This window comes from Penicillium brevicompactum, assembly GCF_028827555.1.
Source record: "Penicillium brevicompactum strain IBT 35665 chromosome Unknown utg000005l_segment0_segment0, whole genome shotgun sequence".
In the NCBI taxonomy this organism is placed as follows: domain Eukaryota; kingdom Fungi; phylum Ascomycota; class Eurotiomycetes; order Eurotiales; family Aspergillaceae; genus Penicillium; species Penicillium brevicompactum.
The window spans coordinates 6020915-6041239 of NW_026623208.1; the positions used below are offsets into that span (position 1 = coordinate 6020915).

Sequence of the window (20325 nt, forward strand, 5' to 3'; positions counted from 1 at the left end):
TGAACAACGACACGACCATGGATGAAATAGCTATTGATATAATACCTCAATTGACTTGAACAATTCTTTTAAAATTTCCTCTTTTGTATCTTGTTTTCAAATGGCCTGACATGACATCACATGAGGGTCATGATTGAGATTTGTTTGGATTTACACTGTTTGCATTGTTTACACCACTTGCTATTCCTAGCCACACCAACACTGACATCCAGCGCCAGTACGAAGTATTCATCGTTTCAATTCGCCTCAGGGCCCGCGATAGCAGCCGTGATCGGGGCTTCTTCAACAAAGATACCTGACCAGAACCAATCCTCCGCAGTCGAATTCGAGCCCCCATTGTCGAGCCGTAACTCACCGATGTGCCAGTCTGCCGAGTTCGTCGAAGTCGAGCCGCTAATGCCGGACACAACCTGCGCCAGGGGGTGAGACCCGTTCGATGCCCAGAGGCCAACCGTCTGCGCATCAAAGTCGATGTCATAGGCAAAATTATACCATGTGCCCGCTTCCAGCTCGGTCGCCCAGTGCGAGGTTCCGTCAACACACCACCGGAGTTTGTTATCTTCACTACCCGAAGCCCCGCTGAGCAGGCCGTATTTCAGTTCGGTGAAATGGCTCTATACAAAGACAGCCTTGTCAGTTGCTCGCTTCTTGGGGGTATCTAGGGTGTTGGCACATCGTACCTCGAAGAAGGCAATCTGGTGTTCAAATGCCGGGTTGGGGGCATTGTTCTTTGCTGTGCTCAGTGAGAAGTGATAGAACAAATGGCCGCTTCCCAGATCTGCTTTGGTCTGGGGTATGATCTCCGATCGCTCCATGGTTTGTCCATTCCAGAAAGACGTTCCATCCTGCTTGCAATCAGCCCATGGGCTTGTGATAGTGGCCTTGGCCTAGCACTTACAATTGTGATACGAATTCCTTGTTCATCGCGACTATCGGCTGGGTTCTTGTAATCTGAGGAAAGGCCGAGGTACTTTTCGGTAGCTGCGCTCCCATGGATATACCACTGCCAGTCACCAACTTGGTTAGACCACGACCCTGGCACGTCAGAGCTTGATCATCCCAGGTTTCGCATTCAACATACAATTGTCAAAGTTCGCAACTGTTGCAGATTCATTGAAAAATCCGCTCCATAAAACTTCACCAGCTTCAACTACCATAGGCAGTGAGACTAACCAGGCAAAAGATCGCATTGTGATCAGATATGTGCGACGAGGGGCATTTGGGACCTGGTTGAGGTTCCTCTTCATTGCATGTTATATACTCCCATCTGATCAGAAAGTACCCTGCCGGATATGGAACGGAGCTTGTGTCCAGGTGAAACTGGCCCTTGTTTGATATAAACAATCTCGCAGGTGACAGCGCGCGACGCTAAACTACCATGGGGCAAATTTGTCAAATGCCTGGGCATACTGCATAATACGGAGTAGCCTGTGGTCTCTGGTCTATTTTAGGGACCTCGTGCCTTTTGAATCCTTCTAAAGGAGGCACCGGACCGCGGAAGTGAAGATTACAAGGCCACTAAAGTGAAACGCTGCAGCGGGACATGAAACGCCGCCAAGCGCCGCCTCACAGCCAAAGTCACGTCTCCGGCACGAAGTGAAAATCTGATTTCCTCTATTGCCTCATTGAGACAGGCGTGATGGGGTGGCTCTTTAATAGGTACTGTCATATTTGAGCGATCTTATTTGAGCGACCTGAAAGTTGTGCGTACCGTCTCAGAGGCTTCGGAGCTCACAACCGGAGAATTGTCTAGACATGCGCATTCTCACTTGATACTAAACTTGCTCCATGAGCGTATTTTTGGGCCATATATGAAGAACACAATCGGAACGGGGAACAAAATGGTTGTGAGGCAACCCAGCAAAGTCATTGCCCAGCTCACGCCGAGGTTATGGAACTGACGTTTGATTAGTGTCAGCTTGATATGAGAAACAAGGGAAAGTCACCTACCATCGCGGAGGCAAACAATGGGAATCCAGCTCCCAACAGAGATCGAAATAGCGAGTTTGCAGCTATCGCAGAATTTGCATACATGGGATATACATCAACAATGTAGTTGAGTCCCTAGAAGGCTCGTTAGGGATATGACCCACAATACTCGGGCCATGCGCCCCCTAACAGATCAAGAACCTTGGAACTTACCTGCAAGAAGATCAACAGTACTCCTGCCCCCAGAAAGCTTCCTGAGACGGCCTGCGGAACCCATGTGATGTGCGGATTTGATGTCCACCCAAACCAGAACAACCCTATCGGTAAAAAGATGCCTCCTATAGCCATTGGAATCAGGCGTTCTTCGGGATTGACACTCCCCGTGCGGCGAATGATGTTTCGATAGCGTGTCACAGAAAAGGCCACAATAATGAGACACCCAACAAATACGCCGCAGATGACGGCGATGAACGGCAGGGCACCGACTCCTTCATCCCATCCACGCTCCTCGTGGAAGGAGATCGGGTAGGCCACGAAGCAAAGGTACAAAAAGCCATAAATAAACCCAACATAAAGAGTGACGAGGAGGAGGATTGGCTCTTGGGCTAGCATCTGGAATGGTCGGAAAATATAACGCGTCAGAATGTCTTGCAAGCTGACCACTTTTTCTTCTGCTTCAGCGTGCAAAGCCCAATTACCGGTTGCAATCCGCAGCCTTTTGGCACGCTGTGAGAGTATGGTCTCCTCAAATGTCTCAGGTATGACAAAGAATCCGATAGTCGAGAAGGCAAATGCCCATATGGCCGTGATGTATTCGGTCCAGCGCCAGCTCAGAAATGAGATCACCACAAATCCACCCACAATCGGGCCAGCAACTGGACCCACGAAGGTTGCACCTGCGAACACAGACATCGCGATGCCACGTTCTACTGGCTCGAACATATCGCTCAATACACCCGAGACCTGATTTCGAGGTGGTGTGTAAGATGCTTCAGATCAATCAACGAGAAGGGAGAAGGTTTGACTCACAATCGCGAGAGGTGCACTCGCAAAAACTCCACCTAGAAACCGGCATATGAAGATTGTCTGGAGATTCTGTGCAACGGCGACGGGGATCTGGAAGATCGCAAAGACAAACATGCCCACAAACATGGGCTTTCTTCTCCCGTGGAGTTCGGACAGCGGGCCAAAAATGATAGGACCGAATGCAAATCCCAAGACGAAGAGGCTGACAGCAAGAACCATCACCTCAGAGGAGACATGGAACTTTTTCGCGGTCACTTTAGTCGCTGTGCTAAATACAGATGAGGCGAATGTGACGCAGATTGTCATGAGCCCAAGCATGATCGTGACTACCCACTTCCTCCACCTGGGAAAGTTGCGGGGGTTTTCCTGTACATGAGTATCAGAGTGAAATGAGAAGAATGATTGAAGTACCGAGCGATGAATGCCATACCGGATCATTAGGACCACTCCAGCTCACAATTATGTTCTCTTTCCCGTTGAGAATGGCATCGTCATACCCGTTCACATATCCTCTGCTCGATTCCATCGCACTGGATGCATTATCTGCATTATCTTCTCCAAATAGCGTCCTCACACTGGCGGATTCACGAGCTGATTCATAATCAGTCGTCGAAAGCGAAGTTTGAGTACCTCTATTAGACATAGCTCGAGGGACTTGTTATTACATCAACAAAAAGACGTCCTAGGATCCCACGGATGGGCGAGATCACTGAGTGATCCTTATTAGAGCGGAATGGATATGCAAGCAAATTATCATAGTCGGATTGGGTCACAATCGACGAAGTTTCATTAAATCCGAGAGCACCAAGCAGCTCCGAAGTGATTACTTCAAACGTCATGGCAACAATCCACGGCTCACCAATGTCTCCCGAGGTCAGGCTCTGCTTTTAACGACATCATTACGTATATTTCACTCTGGCATTTCTGCGATGCTCAGTGTTTTCAGTGGTGGGCCTCTTCGGGCGTATCGTAGAAAGTAGTTGACAAGACAGAACCGAATCTGTGATAGCTTCGAGTAGTAAAAGAACCCCCCCAATTTTACATCGAATGGATGTTTTTTAAAGGCTGCATCTGCAATAAGCCTTGCGTCATAAGCTCTAACTCTAGCTTGCTTTGAACAAGAAAAAAAACAAAACAAAAGCCTTCCGAGTTCACGGATACGGTGGAGATGGATTCGACACTCTAGCCAAATCTGACTCCACAAGTAAAACTTGACCCTCTCTTGTCGTCGTGGATGGCCTTCCCAGAAACCCAGAGACCCATGCCACACTCATTGGCAGTCAGTACGACCTTTCTATTCAGTCAGGGGGCAATGAGACACACCAGGCAGGCACCGATAGCAATGATAAAGAGGCTAACAACCGTCAGAGCTATCTTTCGCCACGAATTGCTATATTGTCTCCAATTCAGGAACAACCAGAATATGCCACTTATGCCATCTGGTTATCCCGTCAGTCCAAGCCCGTCACTATTTTCTGAAGATAATGTCTATGGATATACTCCGTAGGAAACTCACATGTGAACCAACTTGAAAAGAGAGAGGTCTATCAGGAGGCCCAGATTATCAGTCGTGGAGCTCATAACGCTTAGAACCCTACTTACGATCAGACTCAACAAATTGTTGAATACAGGGATAGCTTCGGAGATAATCCAGGCTATAACCCATAGAACCAGTGTGATAGTAACCCAGGATCCCACCGCGAGAAACGTCCGCTTTTGCATATGATCAGTACCCCGGAAGAGTCGGACATACACATACTTTGCCGCAACGTGTCCATTGATGACACCGGCGATAACGATCTAAGATATTCATTTCATTAGACTTCTTTTGCTGAGGCCTGTCCGTTGATCAAAGCAACTTACCGTAGGGATGGCGATCCCGTATGCGACTTTGGCGGTGATAAGTTTGGTGGAACTCAGTGCCGGTGAGTGCACACCCTTGCCGCCGTAGATGTATATGACAATGGCAGCTACAGCATACATGCTAGTATCTGTGATTTGTAGCAAGTATAAAGTCTTTGGGTAGTCTGTTGGGGTTTCCATCTCCGATATGAATCCGAAAAAGGCGACATGACCCGCTTGGAGGTTTATGAGCTGCATTCCTTTCTCCCGGGGATGAATCAGAACCCACCATATGCAAATACAATGTTGGTTACGGCCAAGAACGCTGATGAGAGACTGGTCGTTGTCGTCGCCTCGATCTTGCCGTTTCCCGGGCGCTGAATCGCGATAGCGATCATAGTGACCAGTAGCGCACCGATGATACTGACGAACGCTGCGTTGCAAGTGTAAATAATTTGAAAACCGAGTTGAAGAAAGACACATACATGCAATAGAAAGCCATGACACCTTGAGAAGTGTTCGAGGCAAGGCAAAGATAAATGAGACTATCAGGCCGACAATTCCAAACACAATCGAACAGGTGCCATGGTCTGTCAGTGTATCCATCATCACCGTGAAAGTCAAGAGGTGACTTCCCATCACAAATATCAGAAACAGCAGTTGAGCCGTTCCGAGGAACTCCCGACCGAACTTGCCCAAACCGATTGGCTCAAAGAGGACCTCTCCAGCATCCGCCATACTATGCACCTGCGGATATCGAAGCTTGAATTTGCCAATAACGTAGCCAGTCCAGGTTGCAACAGCACCGAGTCCAACTATCAGAATGACAGCCCTGCAAGGTTATCAGCGTCTTCTGACCATGAGTCTTAGCGAGCAACACGCACGGAGCCAGGCCTAACACCGCAACGGCGGATGGGAGCGACAGAATCCCAAGAGAGACGGTTTCTGCAATCATGATCATTCCGCATTGCCACCATTTCATTGTCCGGTATCTGATTTCGCCATTCTGTTCATCACCAAACGGATCTTCCTCGTGGTTTGTTCCATCTCCGAATGGGTGCTTCTTCTCCTCTTCCCGGGCAGGGCTCAGTCGGTTGACCTCGGAATTTTGGGACGAGGATGGGGAGTCTGGCATTTTCTTGCTCAACTGATGTAGGAGCTATTGTCACTGTTGATATCTCAGATGGGCAATGTCTCGCTGGTCACAGAGCTTTGAACGGCAGATCCAGACAGTGCGACTCACAAGTATTAACCAGTGGCACTTTGCCTTCTCATTCAACGGCCCACGAGTTTCGGTATACAGATGGACATCTTGATTGAAAATCTCTCCCACAGTCGCACATCAGTGGCAACACGAGGTCACATTGCGGAGAATAGAAGCGAACGGATTTAGGATCCGAAATGGGGCAAATCACAATAGGCGTCAAAAGACAAAAGTTGCCACTACAATATGTCGATTGCCACAGATTTTCATCTGACAGCCTTTGGGTCTTGATGATGACCAAGCCATCTGGACTATCTGAATCGCGGATCAATATCGAGACTGAGAGAACCATATCAGCATAGTCATCGAACACACGAAGAGCGCACATTGTCCAGATCATGCAGGCCCGCTGGATATTAGGTGATTGACATCTTTCTTTTGGGAAGTTGCCGGCCTTGGCGATCCAAGAAAGGAAAGTGCATTCAAGTCGACATGTGGCAGGAGCAACTGCGGCAATTCCATCAAAATGAGGATTGCGCGAGGTTCTCTCTAGTCTCCTCCCACACCCTCCATGATTCGTTTAAACGAGCTTACGGCTCTGTCACTCCTCGTCTGCTGCTTCTTTGCATGCTTATCGGAAGGTAAAACGCGCTTTAGATCTCACGGACGCCTCGCTGGAGATGCCACATTTGACTATGTTGTCGTTGGAGGGGGTACAGCAGGACTCACTATTGCATCACGACTCGCGGAGCACCAGTATCAAGTGGCAGTGGTTGAGGCGGGTGGCTATTATGAGTACATGTACCCATTAGCCCGAGTGCCAGGAGCTTGCAGTCTCGGAGCTGGTGCAGATGTCCGAACTACAACACCGATCGATTGGGGCTTCATGGTGCATGGAGCGCCTGGTGCGAACTTCCGTGATATACATTACCCGAGGGGTAAATGCCTGGGCGGATCGTGAGTGACCCTCCAGCCGTTCGCATACTGTCATCTCACGCTTGCCAGGTCTGCATCCAATTTCATGATATACCAAAGGTCAGATCGTGCTGTCCGGATTTATATTGCATGAGAAATTTAACCACAAGACTCTGAGCAGGCCATCTAAACAGTCGTTGGAAGTTTGGGCAGAACTTGTCAATGATTCGAGTTATCTGTTCGACAACGTGCTGCCTTACTTCAAGAAAACCGTCTCGTTCTCACCTCCGTTTGGAACTCGGTTTGCAAACGCGACTCCACTTTTCAACGCAACCTCCTTTGACCACGATGGCCAGCCGGTGCAAGTATCGTACCCGAAGTATGCCACCCCATTTTCCACTTGGGTGAAACGAGGCATGAGCGAAGTTGGGATTGAAGAAGTGGAAGATTTCAACAGTGGTAGTCTCATGGGTCATCAATATTGCGCCATGACGATCCAGCAAGCAGATGCATCGCGAAGTAGTTCCGAGTCTGCTTTCCTTCAAACAGGGTTCAGGTTTGGGTCATGGACAGTGTATCAGTTCGCCATGGCGAAGAAGATTATCTTCGATGCAAATCACCGGGCCACTGGTGTTGTCGTTGAACAAGGAAACCAATTCATTCTCAGTGCAAGGCGAGAAGTCATTATCTGCGCGGGTGCATTCCAATCCCCGCAGCTGTTGATGGTTTCTGGTCTTGGTCCGGCCGAGATTATACATGCACACGGTATTGACCTCGTCGTCGATCTGCCGGGCGTTGGTCAAAATATGTGGGATCATGTGTTTTTCGGGCCTTCATATGAAGTCAACGTGCCAACTTTGGGAATGCTGAATAACGACCTCATATCCATGCTCGTACAGGTGGAAATGTGGCTGCTCGGAGGAAATGGGATTCTAACAAATCCATCGACCGATTACATCGCCTTTGAAAAACTGCCAAAAGCTTCGCGCTCTCAATTTTCCGACATGAATGAGCAGGATCTGGCATGGTTTCCAAGTGATTGGCCAGAAGTCGAGGTAGGAAAACCGCCTTAATTTTCTTTGAATCCAGTGTACAACGCTCATTCCAAGGTCCACTCAGTACATTGCAGGATCTGCATTTGAAGGGAACTTCTCAGATCCGTACGCCGAGCAGCCTCGAAACGGCAAGTATGCCACCGTTGCTGGAGTGCTAGTGGCTCCAACATCACGGGGGAACATCACTATCCGCTCAGCCGACATGGCGGATCCGCCGACGATAAATCCAAACTGGTTAGACAGAAACTGATCAAAAGGTGGCAATTGAAGCATACAAGCGCGCTCGGGGCGTTTTTCGCGCCCTGTCAATGGCACCTGTGATCATCGGACAGGAATACTTTCCTGGCTCTGGCTATCAAACCGACACTGAGATATTGAGCCTAGTCAAAAACACTGTTATGACAATTTATCATGCAGCATGCACATGCAAAATGGGGGTTCTTGGTGACACCATGGCTGTTCTCGACAGTCGCGCCAGAGTTTTCGGTGTTACAGGATTGCGTGTTGTCGATGCGAGCTCCTTTCCAGTACTTCCGCCAGGCCATCCTCAATCGACAGTTTGTAAGCGGCAATATCTTTTCTTTCCGATGTGACATGTTTCTCATAATTTTCCAGACATGCTGGCGGAAAAGATTGCCGCCGATATCATCTCTGGTGGACCGCAGTAAGTAACATCGGGTTGCGGCCAAATGCAACTCTAAGTGACAAGAATGTTGCTGGAAATGGAAAGAGATGGAAGGAAGTCCTTTTATTTGTATTGTCACCACATATTCTCGGAATACATTTGGTTGAGGGTATCAAACATGGTATAATCACTCGGCAGAGAATCGGCAGAGAATGCAAAGCCCAGATTGTTAACAAACAGCTCGTTATGGTTAGGAATCGCCCCAAATCCACCCATGTTGTTCATTTGGTCTTCGTGGATACTTTCCCTTGGGGTAGGAGCATCAAACCAATTGACATTGGTGGTAGAGGGGGAGTCAGCAGCGTGTTTTGAATATGTAGATCATTTGGATCGAAGAGAGAGGGATTCGGTTCACACTGTGGCGTCATGTACCCAGCACAAACATTGAGATCTGCCTGTTGAGGTGGAATGGCACAAGGGATATTACATTCCAGCGACGGAGCCGCTGGCATATGGTCAATGTCGCAGTTGAGCCGCCGACAATACAATTTCTCCAGATTTCGCCCGATGCGCTTCGCGATATTCCAGGATGTCGACAGCTCGCGCAAGACCTGAAGGCAAAGACCTACTGCGGTCTGTGCTGATGGACCTCGGGGGGTTTGAGCTCCTGTTATACCCCTTTTGTTGGGATCAACGCAATATTTCTCAATGATGACCAAAGCGGCCGAAAGAATGCAGTGAGTCGGTGTAATGGGGCTGAGTTTGAAACTGCCAAACTTCTGTCTATATTTTTGGGCCACAATACATACTGCCCGAGCTGAGTTGGCGCATATCGTCATTGCTTTGCGTTCACGTGTGTCTTGGGATGTATTCTCAGTGCCGGCTTGCCTTGCGTGGGCCTCAGTGGTATCAGAACCAGGGCTTGAATCAGGTTTGTTGCTCAAGAACGGCACGCAAAGAATCATGCACACGGTGTGGTATACCATGCACAGGCTGTAGGTGTGAGGGAAGTTGGAGGGTCCCGAGGGACGATCAATTTTGAGCTCTGCGGCGAGATCATAGTACCAAGTCTTGAGTTCCAGCACACACGATTCGAAACACGCGGAGCGCTGTTTGGGTTGGAGGAGTGGCTTTGGTGACCAGCTTGAAGGATCCCATATGTCAGTCACTGCGAGGTGGGTATCACAATCAATGTAGACTTACAACGAAACAAGCACTTTTTCGAATATGCGACACAGGTCAATCATCGCTCTATGTAGTTGAACTACGTCTCTCGGCGAGGCCGCTCGTAATTCGCCATTCCCGCTGGAGGAGGGAAGATGGTCGACCGAAGCACATAAGGGAAACGGTTTATTAACGACACCCTGGGATTCCTGGGCGAAAATCGTTAATTTAGAAGTAGGAGCCTGTCCATTTTCTGACGTACCAATACAGTGCATACCCTGCCGGTGTAGCTTGCAGACAATTTGTCGTGACAATACAGGGCCCAGTATATTTGCCTGCGCAGCTCGATCTCGACAACAGGGAGAGCCACTGCTCCTGAGAGCACCGAAGGGTCCATATTTAACCCCATGTCCAGAGCCAGCCGATTAGCCGAGCCTTGGTAGAGCCATCCAGCAGCATCGGACCCTATTGCCTGTGAGATATTAGTACGAAGAGGGCTGTTGAGACGTGTCTCTCCTGATTAGACTCACGATATAGGCCATCCCCATAATCGCTAGGGACTGGATAGTTGTGATTTTAGGCCACCTAAGGTCATTTTGAATGATGCTCTCAGCTCGCTCAAGGAACATCTTGCCCGCCGTGTTTGGGTCATTCGGATCCGTTCTCACTTCGATGCGATCGCAGTATCGTGATCCTACGGCAAGGATAGAGTAAAGTAAAAGAGGGCTGAAGTATCTTCCGCCGTCTCTCATAGAGTCGCGAAATAGTGTCTCGTTCACTAATTGGAACCAAGGCTGTTCCCACTCAAAATACAAATCGATCAGATGGGGTTTGAGTCCCTCCAGAACCAAGTCATCTTCTGGTAGGTCTGAACAAAGATTAGGCTGGCTTTCGCACGCTCTGGTATAAGGGTTCTCTGGCCCATGTGAGCTCTCACTCGGCGGGTCTGGAAATTATTAGCGCAGTGCATGTGTGCGCGACTGCATCATCGACTTACCTTGCGATGAGGATCGAAACTGTAAACGACCACTAGTCGGTCCAAAATATCGCACCTCGCCATCCTGATCAAAATTCAATGACTCGTCCAGCGTTAAGGCCCCGTCGAAGGTGGCACTCAAATCCTCATCGATCTTCGAAGAGGCCGGGGCCCATTCTTGGTCGAGCTCGTGGTCAGGCTCATCTTTTGCCGTGATTGCTTGAATGGCAATATCGGGATCAATCCCGTGGGAATGCAACACCCGCTCCAGCAACCCAATCCGGGTTCGCAGCATAACCACATAAGACTTTGGCGCTGGTTGCCGTCCATCCTCTGCGGTGGAGTACTCGCATTGAACGCCACGGTCCAGGCACCGGGAGCAAGATGGCCGAGCCCCATCACACTAAGCATGTGTCAGCGAAGGCTTACCTATGTGGTTTCCTAGGTAGTTGTCCATGGGGTGCGCTGGAGTTTTATATTACCTTGGCTCTTCGCTGCCGGCAAGCCTCGCAAGCTCGGGACGTATACTTTCTGCCCGGTCGCCTTCGCCTTGCAGGCTCATCTGCCGCAGCCGGTGTGGTCATGGCTCGGTGTTTGGGGCAAATTGAAGTCTTGCAGTCTGTTTCTCCTCTTTCCAGGGCCTGGTCTCAGGCGACAGGCAGACATCATTTGGATGTATGGAGATCTGGGTTGTCGATTTGACATTACAAAGCATGTCGTTGACACCTTACAGCCTTACAGCCTTAAAGCCTTAATAATGATGCCTCAGGAAGCAAACCATATCAACGGAGCTCACGGAGTACCGAGTTCCCCAAGGCTACTTCCTGTTGCCGTGACATCCCATGGACTTTCCAGGTTGTTCGCGTTATCACCATGTGGACTCACAGAATCCCAAGTTCATATTCGGTAAAGCCCAACCCTGTAGGGAGTAACCTTCCAGATTCTAAGGTCGCGAAGACTCCCACAGTCGAGATACAGACCATGTATACGTACACCTCGGTGTGCCATGCAGACTATCGTCCTTACTTCGAAGTATTCGGGAGACCATTCAGCTCCCGATTCCACCTGGAAGCTTCAGACATGACTGGATTGGGAAAATCATCCATCGAGGTATCGTGAGGTATTGCCACACCAGGACGGGGTTCCGTTCCGCCAGCAAATGGCTAGGGTTGGGGGTATATACCTCCAACCTTCCCATAATCATACCCATTCTTTCATCCCAAACAGGAGCTTCCAACCTTGGAACTGAGAACCCTGTCTCAATTTTGGAATTCCACAGCTCTCCACCCTGGAAGCTATGAATCATGGTATATCATCGACAAGAAACGGCTACGTAATTCTTGATTAAGTGCTTCACCCCAAAAAGTAGATCAATGCAAGTACAACTACATGGGCGAACCTTAGCCGAAGTATAAGACGGCAAGAGCTGCACATCAGTGGGAAAACGACCTGCCGATAGCCAATCCGCGCATATCTCGCGAAACATCCGCAAACAGTCGAAGTCAATATTCCATCAGCTGACGATACCCCGCAGATCCGGGGAAGATGGGTGGTTCCCGGCCATTCCGTCACTCTTGTCAGTATGGCCAGTATGGCCATTCTTGCTGGTTTCTGCGACTTTGAAGACATGAGTCTGCCCTGCCTGAAGGACCTCACCGACGTTGCTGCACGTCGAGATGTACTCGGACGAAGTACATCCACATCATATGCGCGATCATGTTCAAGCCGCCGATGGGGAACTGGGAACATCTTCCGGGGTCCAATCAGACGGTCTCTGTTGTTTTGGTGTGGAATGAAGGGGGCTCTGTATACTCCCATGGAACGAACTATGTAGCAGTTGAAGGTGGGAGAATGTGATGACATTCCCCGTAAGCTGTACGTGGTATATACAGTGTACCTGTGGACGAGCCGTTGATGTCCCAGGGTCATCGATTTGGAGTCGCAAGGGAACTTTCTCCACAAGCAATTGGAGAGACCCGTAACGATCGAAAAACAAGAATCAAATGGGAAAAAAGAAAGTAAATTAAAGACCAGAACGATTAAAACGACCGAAAAGAGCGAAGAGGACAAAAAAGATACACAAAAAAAAGGCGTGGAAGTACGTGCAGGAAAACGCACAGGTTCTCACCAATCACCGCCCTCGACTCCCTCTCTCTCCCCCCCATCAACCTCATATTCCCTTCTTTTGCTCTTTCAACTACCAGAGCCCTCTCCATTCGAGATTTTTATCTTGCTCAAGTGCTGCTGGTCAGGTCAGCCTCATCGGGGGTTGACGTCGTCCAATTTCCAGCGCGTCGTCGCGCCCATTCCCCGCAGAAGCACGGCTTCCGTTATCCTCCGCCCAAAACGTGTTTCAGGAAGTTGTCTCAACACACCGTGAACCTAGCCATTTGAAGGATTGGCTGGTTGCAATCACGGGGTGGGAAGATTGACGTGCTTCCTAACAGCTGCAATCTCGCTATGGCCAGTTGATGCTACGGATGAATCAATAACCTCGATCAAGGGCACCCGCGCCCCAGCAGACGGCCCTGCGAGAACGTTCTTCTTACTTTGATTTGACCAATCCCCCTTTCTTTCGATCTGTGATATCCTTCCTACCGCCAGCTTGCGCCCCCCGGTCGGTCGCCCGAGCGAGTCAGCATGGCCAGCAATGCCTCCCCCAGCCCACAATTCCTGGCGCCTCCGGCCGTGACAGCTTTACGACAGGAGGCTCGGAACATCCACCCGAGGATGGTTCGCACCCTGAGTGATGACATGCGAGAGGAACGGGAAGACTTGAAGGAAGCGGCTGAACAGACCTTGAACATTATTGTGGACATGGACCTCGAGGGTCGGATCAAATGGGTCAGCCCGTCATGGAAACAGGTGGTAGGCTCATCTCCTAGATCCGTCGAGGGTCATATGATTTCAGAGATTCTTCTCGGGAACAAGGATGTGTTCCGTGATGCGATCGAGTCTATGCAACTAGACGATTCGCGGAGTCGATTCATTCGGTTCGCTGTGCAAATGGGACCAGACTCGGTCTTGCGGAACACCTCCGAACCGTCGCCCGAGACCACCAATGAAGAAGTTGACGGAGAACGAGACGAAGATGAGAAGACATGCGAGGAAGATAGTAGCAACAGTGTGCTCAATATGGAGGGCCAAGGAATCATGGTCTACGATAGGACTGATGGAGAAGCAGGCCATGTGCGTTGCCCAACACGATATCTGAGAACTTATCATTGTATCTGCCGCTGACCCTTAAAATCATAGACAATGTGGATGTTACGGCCACTGACCGAGCCGAGAGAGGTGACCATAGATCTACCGCCGTTGCTGGTGGAGTCTTTGGGTGTTGGAGCCGAAGTGTTGGCAAACTACTTGACTCAATTGGCCGAGGCCGCTGCCACGGAGCCCGATCCATCCAAGCATCCTGCCCCGACGCCCGTCCTCTGTCGCATCTGCGAACGCCAGATCACTCCCTGGTGGTTTGAGAAACATTCCGACTTGTGTCTTCAGGAACACCGCGCTGAGATGGATGTTCAGCTCGCCCAGGAAAACCTCAATGAGCACCGCCATGCCATCGTCAAAGTGTTAGATGCGTTGGAGGCTTTAGAGATTCGACAAGGCAGGCCCTTGGTCGGCACTGAGGTCAATCCATTGCCCCCTAACCAGGCGGAGTACAAAGGGCTCGCAATCGGCCCCTCCCCGACGAGCTCTGCTCTATCCTCTGGTCCGGTATCAAGCGGCAACTCCGCACCGGGTACCCCTCCTCGGTCGCGAGAGCATTCAGTATCCGGTGCAACACCGAATCGGCCTCGCTCTTTCACCGTTCGCCGGCCATTGACGAGGATTGTCGAACTGGTTCTCGACCTGTGCGATACATCACTAGAGATCAGCATGCCTGTGATCAAGGAGACCATTCGAACCGACGGGGAGGACTTTCGAACTCTGTCACCGCAGTCCGAGTCTCGCATCTCCCAAGTCCTACAATGGCAGGCCCCTAGTACTACTTTGGAGCAAGAGCAAGGCCTAGCTGCATTGTCGGCAGACACCGAGCAGGTCGCCAAGGCCAAGGTAGATGCTGTTGTCCGTCATCGCAAAATTGTCGAATACGCGGAGCGGATTCGAATCGAATACACTGTGCTAGTTGAAGAGTGCATAGGGGCTGCCCTTAGCAAGGCGGAGCGTATAGCTGCAGGTCAGCTCAGCGATTCCTCTTGTTCGTCCGACGAAGAAGTGGCCCAGGAGACCATTCTCGGTAGCCAGATTGCCCCGGACGACACCAACAGCAATGCCGCAGAGGATGGCTCTCAGTCATCTGGACCAGCTGACGAATGGCAATCGAAGACACAGCCCGCAGCACCCTCCCCACGAAGACTGACATCTACACTGACCATGTCAATGCGGAATTCCCCTGATCGGTCATTGCTTTCACAGTCAGAACGTCGACTTTCATCGGCGGCGGTTTCAACAGGTTCCAACAGTCCCTTGGAGTGCCCCACACCACGATCCCACAAGAGTGCTGCAGGTCTTCTGGGTACATCCCAGCCCTCTCGACTAGCTCTCTCTTTGGCCGAAATGGACGCCGATGAGGGCAGTGACAGCAGCCTGCCATCTTCTGCTTTCCCGGGAGGCATGAGAACAGATTCCCCATCTTCGGAAAGAAGCTTTGATCGAAAGCGTCGAAGCTTGGTGCTTCCCGGTCTGTCAAGCTCTCCCCGACGACAGCATTCTCCTGCCCGAGTCTCTGGTCCGCATTCCCCGCTGCGCATGCCCAAACCTCGAATGTCAAGCGGCGGTGATAGCTTACCATCCCCAATAGTTTCCCCGTCCACATATGCGAGTGAATTGGCTCACAGCTGCCGGCATCACCGCCGACAGTCCTCGGCTACATCCTCGGATGTTGCTAAGCCACCACCATCTCCACGCCTCCCTTCAGTAAGCCAGCAACAACCTCGGCCTGCTCCGTTGTCAATCAGGGACTTTGAAATCATCAAGCCCATCAGCAAAGGTGCCTTTGGCAGTGTTTACCTGGTAAAGAAGAAAGCCACGGGTGAGTATTACGCCATGAAAGTCTTGAAAAAGGCCGATATGATTGCCAAAAACCAAGTCACCAACGTCAAGGCCGAGCGTGCTATCATGATGTGGCAGGGAGAGAGCGACTTTGTTGCGAAGCTCTACTGGACCTTCTCAAGTAAGGAGTATCTCTATCTAGTGATGGAGTATCTCAATGGAGGAGATTGCTCATCCCTTGTCAAGGTTCTTGGTGGCCTCCCGGAGGATTGGGCCAAGAAATACATTGCAGAGGTTGTTCTTGGTGTTGAGCATCTACACAACCGAGGCATTGTACACCGTGACTTGAAGCCGGACAATCTTCTCATTGATCAAACGGGTCATCTCAAGCTGACCGACTTTGGACTCTCTCGTATGGGGTTGGTCGGTCGCCAGAAGCGTGTGTTGAAAAACCCCGATGAATCCGCCCCGGATCTGCTTAAACAGGGCTCGTTCCCCCGTGCGATATCGATCGCGTCTTCTCGGTCTGCTTCGTTTGATTTCCAGGCCAGCTCCTCCCCGGGCTCGACTCCACTAATCACGCCCGATGTGTCTGCCAACGCCATCCAGCCGTCTTACTTCAGCCTCAATCAAAGTGGGTTGAGTCGTCAGAGCTCTCGTCGAGCCTCGGGGTATCGCAGCGATAGCATGGGGAGCGATGGCCTCAACGGCATGTTTAGAACATTCTCGCTCACCGACAATGCTCATGACCCTCCTGTGTCGTCACCAAGCATATTCTCAACGAGCATGGTCGAGGAAGAGGGCCAGAGTGAGGCCGGCGAGTCTCCTCGCCTCCAGCCTCTGCACCCCACCTTCAGCAACCCCATCGCACAAAACACTCCTCCTCAGCAAGGCATGTTGCCCCCGGCAATGGCCCTGTTCGACCCGGAAGATCACGACCGCCGATTTGTGGGAACACCCGATTACTTGGCCCCTGAAACCATTAATGGTATTGGCCAGGATGAGATCAGTGACTGGTGGTCTTTGGGGTGTATTATGTTTGAGTTTATCTTTGGGTATCCACCGTTCAACGCAGAGACACCGGATGAAGTTTTTGAAAACATTCTACATCGCCGCATCAACTGGCCAGACGACCCCGAAGAGTTCACCTCGCCAGAGTCACTGGACCTCATGAACAAACTTATGACCCTCAACCCGCGCGAACGGATCGGGGCTAATGTTGACGAGAAATATGCCAACGGCGGTGCCGAGATCTGCAGTCACCCGTGGTTATCTGATATCAATTGGGATACGCTACTGGAAGACAAGGCACAATTTGTTCCCAATCTTGAAAACCCAGAAGACACAGAGTACTTCGACTCCCGTGGCGCTACTCTTCAATCGTTTGCAGAGGAATTAGAAGAGGAAAATTCGCCGCAACCCACCGTCGCGGCTGGCCCAGACCGTCCTCACGACGCGCTTTTCAAAGTTCGATCTCAGGTGAACTCAAGCAAACGGCCTTTGATGCCACTCCATATCCCGCCTCACGTTCGTGATGCTCGGGACTCGCGAAGTCGCAGGTTGAGTGAGCCAGCGTTGGCCGACGATTTTGGAAGTTTCAATTTCAAGAACCTACCAATGTTGGAGAAGGCTAACAAAGACGTCATCCAAAAGATGCGGCAAGAGGCCTTGCAAGCACAGCATCGACAGTCCAATCCCCCGTCAACCGCCCAAACACCTGTCAGTTCTGCGCAGCCAAGTTTGGAGGGAAGCCCACTTCCAATGTCACTTCAGCGAACCTTGTCGCAGAACAAGGGCAACAATCGTCCTTCTTCCCCCTCGGGACTCAGCCAGACGAATTCGTCACCAAGCAGACCCTCCCAGCCCTCTTCGCCTCTTCTGGTCCAATTCAGCACTGGGAACAATCAAGAGCGACGTAAGACCTCCGGCTCTTCATCGGCATCCCACCAATCAAGTGGGACATTCCAGCCTTCTTCTGCCGATCAAGGTCGTATGCCGAACCTGAGACTGGGCTCAGTCGCATCTTCCCCTGTCAAAACCCATCGAATCCCGACCCACTCCCCCGAGAAGATGCCCCATAGCCAAAGACATGGCAGCGTCCCAGCTGGTAGGACTCGCTCGCGTACGATTGGCTCACAAGACGGGGACAGCTCATCGTTCTCCAAAGAACCTTTTGTACCACACCACCACAAACGCAGGAGTCAACTCTTCGACATTTCACCTTCGTCGTCTGACAATGAGGACCCACGCACCAAAGCACTGTTAAAGGTTCAACGCCGCCGTCAAAGTTCTCGACGGTTATCACAGATCAACATAATGGAAGGGCCTTTCTTCCGACCATTGGACGTACTGATTTGTGAGGATCATCCTGTCTCGCGACTAGTCATGGAACGATTGTTTGAAAAACTTCGATGCCGGACCATCACAGTAACCAATGGCGCAGAAGCCGTCAGATACGCTCTGAGCGAGGTTCAGTTCGATATCATCATGACTGAATACCGTTTGCCTCAAGTCAATGGTGTTGACTTTGCTCGAATGGTGCGAGAGACGCGCAGCGCCAACAGGCACACCCCTATCATCGCTGTCACGGGCTACTTGAAAGATTTACCAGAGAACCACAATTTTGATGCCCTGATCCAGAAGCCGCCAACCTTGCCGAAGTTAACTGAAGCACTATCGAAATTCTGCATGTGGAAGGGCCCCCCAGCAGACTACGATTCCTCCCAAGCTGTGCCTGTCTCGGATTTCAATACGCAGTCCAATGCGCCGACGACCGAAGATAGCCCCAGCTCCGCATCATCTGGGTTTGTTCTCAACCCGCCCAGTTCTTACCGGGGGTCTAGCCGTGATGATTCGCTCAGCAGCAGCGTTTTCGGTGATATGGAGGCACTCAAATCCGATGAGGTGCCAGTGATTATCAACCGTACCTCAGACGACTGGGACCAAGGCCAGGGCGGACTGGGAATCTCGGAGGAAACCGCTGCTTATGCTGGTGGACCAGATCCTCATGACCCTCCCGTGCCTCAGCTTCTCCACACTGCCTCAGCGCCCGCCGCCATGGACCCAACCGGCGGGCTCACACCTCGCAAGCAACGCTCCAGCGAAGGGATTCGCGCCAAAAGAGAGTCACTCGAGAAAAAACGCTACGAGGGCGCCGAATCAGGCGACGACGAAGATGAAGAACTGGGAAACTCCCAGGCACGTCGAAGTCCCCCGACGCGAAACCGCCGCCCGGGCTCTAAATTGGGGATTGAGATGATGCGAACCAACAGCCGAGGTAGCGTTGTCAGCGGGAGTGAAGAGCTTTTGAAGAAAGAGAGAGAAGCTTTGAGAAACCTTGGCGGACAGTCGGTCGATAACGAAGACAGCGATGGCTCCCTGGGTTCTCCCGCCAGCACGAGCCTCGGGGATCGCTTCGAGGCTCTGAGCATCCCCGAAGAATGGGAGGGCGAAGAGCCACTCAGTCCTCGGGATTCTCCCCCAGTGTCTGGCGGACCCTTTTCACCCCACAGACCATCTCTCGCCCACCAAGATACTTCAATCCACTCCGGAAGTCCCTACAATCGTGCTTCGCAGACCAGCCCAGGAACGTTGGGCCAAGGTCAAACCACACCTCCTTGGGACTTGCCTCAGGACACGACGTCTCAATCCACAGGTCCAATCACTCCGGAAGTCAAGATCTCGGGCACTTCCTTGACCCCGGATGCCGCTACTGGACGTGACGCTGAGTGCAGTCCTACTCCAGACTCCGAGGCCACGCCGCGACCTCTTCACCCCTCCCCGGACCCTGATCCGGAGCAGACCCCCGTCCATCGGAACGCCATCGATCGGACCTGAGCCTTGCGTTCAAGAGATAGACGGTATGCTCGATGCCCTCCAGCCAAGAGCGATGTCCGTTACCCTCGTCACTCGCGATATCATTCTATTCTTGTCTACATATTGATGAGCACCTACTTTTCCTTCCCTGTACACTTGTGCCGCAATCATTGCTCCGAGCACTTATCCCATCTTTTGCGACCTTTCCCATATCCACTCTCTCACGTCTCTTATGTTTGAATGTTCTCTGGCTTTCTTTTGGAGCATGGCGTTCCGGTCTATTTTTCCCCCTTTCGCTTTTATCTCGATGTTGTAACCATCTGCATTTTCGGGCGATGGTTTTTTTGTGCTTCATTCCCTCATGTGACTGGAATCAAAATCACAGCTTGACGCTGCTTCTTCATTCTCCTAGTATATTTCTTTCCAAGGTTTTCGGTCTCATTTGATAATACCTAATTTCTGTATCGCGTATGCAGTATTACAAGCATAGACGCTCCTACATAGTCTGTGCTCTCCTTTCCAAAGGTTGGGGAAGATCGTGTGGGCACATTGTACATTGACAGCGAAGACCTCGGGACGACCTCCCGCTCGCATAGCGAGGTCCACTTAGGGCGGTGGTGCACTCCATAATTGGTATCCCGTGGAAGGTTACTGATTAAGGGGATCCCGCGGAGACACGATTGGCCGATGATCTTACCCGACATGACTTAATGCCCAGGTGGTCCACGGGGGTGCTGTCAAATGGGGATCAACAAGCCAACCTTTTCACGGACGG

At 51.1% G+C, this 20325-nt stretch overlaps 5 protein-coding genes across 5 annotated transcripts; 2 read left to right on the forward strand and 3 right to left on the reverse strand.

Moving 5' to 3' along the window:
• Nucleotides 1–236: 236 nt before the first annotated feature.
• N7506_008179 (uncharacterized protein) lies at nucleotides 237–3481 on the reverse strand (the record flags this gene model as incomplete). Its single annotated transcript, XM_056957472.1, has 9 exons — nucleotides 237–614; nucleotides 681–845; nucleotides 899–1035; nucleotides 1082–1241; nucleotides 1883–1897; nucleotides 1951–2064; nucleotides 2143–2892; nucleotides 2959–3321; nucleotides 3386–3481. 9 exons carry the CDS (start codon nucleotides 3479–3481, stop codon nucleotides 237–239), a joined length of 2178 nt encoding a protein of 725 aa, XP_056811806.1.
• A 76-nt stretch (nucleotides 3482–3557) lies between these two features.
• On the reverse strand, nucleotides 3558–5932 carry N7506_008180 (uncharacterized protein; the record flags this gene model as incomplete). Its single annotated transcript, XM_056957473.1, has 4 exons — nucleotides 3558–3587; nucleotides 4558–4755; nucleotides 4819–5629; nucleotides 5682–5932. The coding sequence occupies 4 exons, from the start codon at nucleotides 5930–5932 to the stop codon at nucleotides 3558–3560; spliced, it is 1290 nt and encodes a 429-aa protein (XP_056811807.1).
• A 640-nt stretch (nucleotides 5933–6572) lies between these two features.
• Nucleotides 6573–8639, forward strand: N7506_008181 (GMC family oxidoreductase; the record flags this gene model as incomplete). Its single annotated transcript, XM_056957474.1, has 6 exons — nucleotides 6573–6958; nucleotides 7007–7036; nucleotides 7098–7971; nucleotides 8036–8205; nucleotides 8441–8532; nucleotides 8587–8639. The coding sequence occupies 6 exons, from the start codon at nucleotides 6573–6575 to the stop codon at nucleotides 8637–8639; spliced, it is 1605 nt and encodes a 534-aa protein (XP_056811808.1).
• Nucleotides 8640–8877: 238 nt separating this feature from the next.
• N7506_008182 (uncharacterized protein) lies at nucleotides 8878–11320 on the reverse strand (the record flags this gene model as incomplete). The annotated part of the gene is made up of 6 exons (XM_056957475.1): nucleotides 8878–9739; nucleotides 9800–9969; nucleotides 10023–10232; nucleotides 10291–10706; nucleotides 10758–11139; nucleotides 11219–11320. 6 exons carry the CDS (start codon nucleotides 11318–11320, stop codon nucleotides 8878–8880), a joined length of 2142 nt encoding a protein of 713 aa, XP_056811809.1.
• A 2056-nt stretch (nucleotides 11321–13376) lies between these two features.
• On the forward strand, nucleotides 13377–19571 carry N7506_008183 (protein kinase RIM15; the record flags this gene model as incomplete). Its single annotated transcript, XM_056957476.1, has 2 exons — nucleotides 13377–13925; nucleotides 13992–19571. 2 exons carry the CDS (start codon nucleotides 13377–13379, stop codon nucleotides 19569–19571), a joined length of 6129 nt encoding a protein of 2042 aa, XP_056811810.1.
• Nucleotides 19572–20325: the final 754 nt, after the last annotated feature.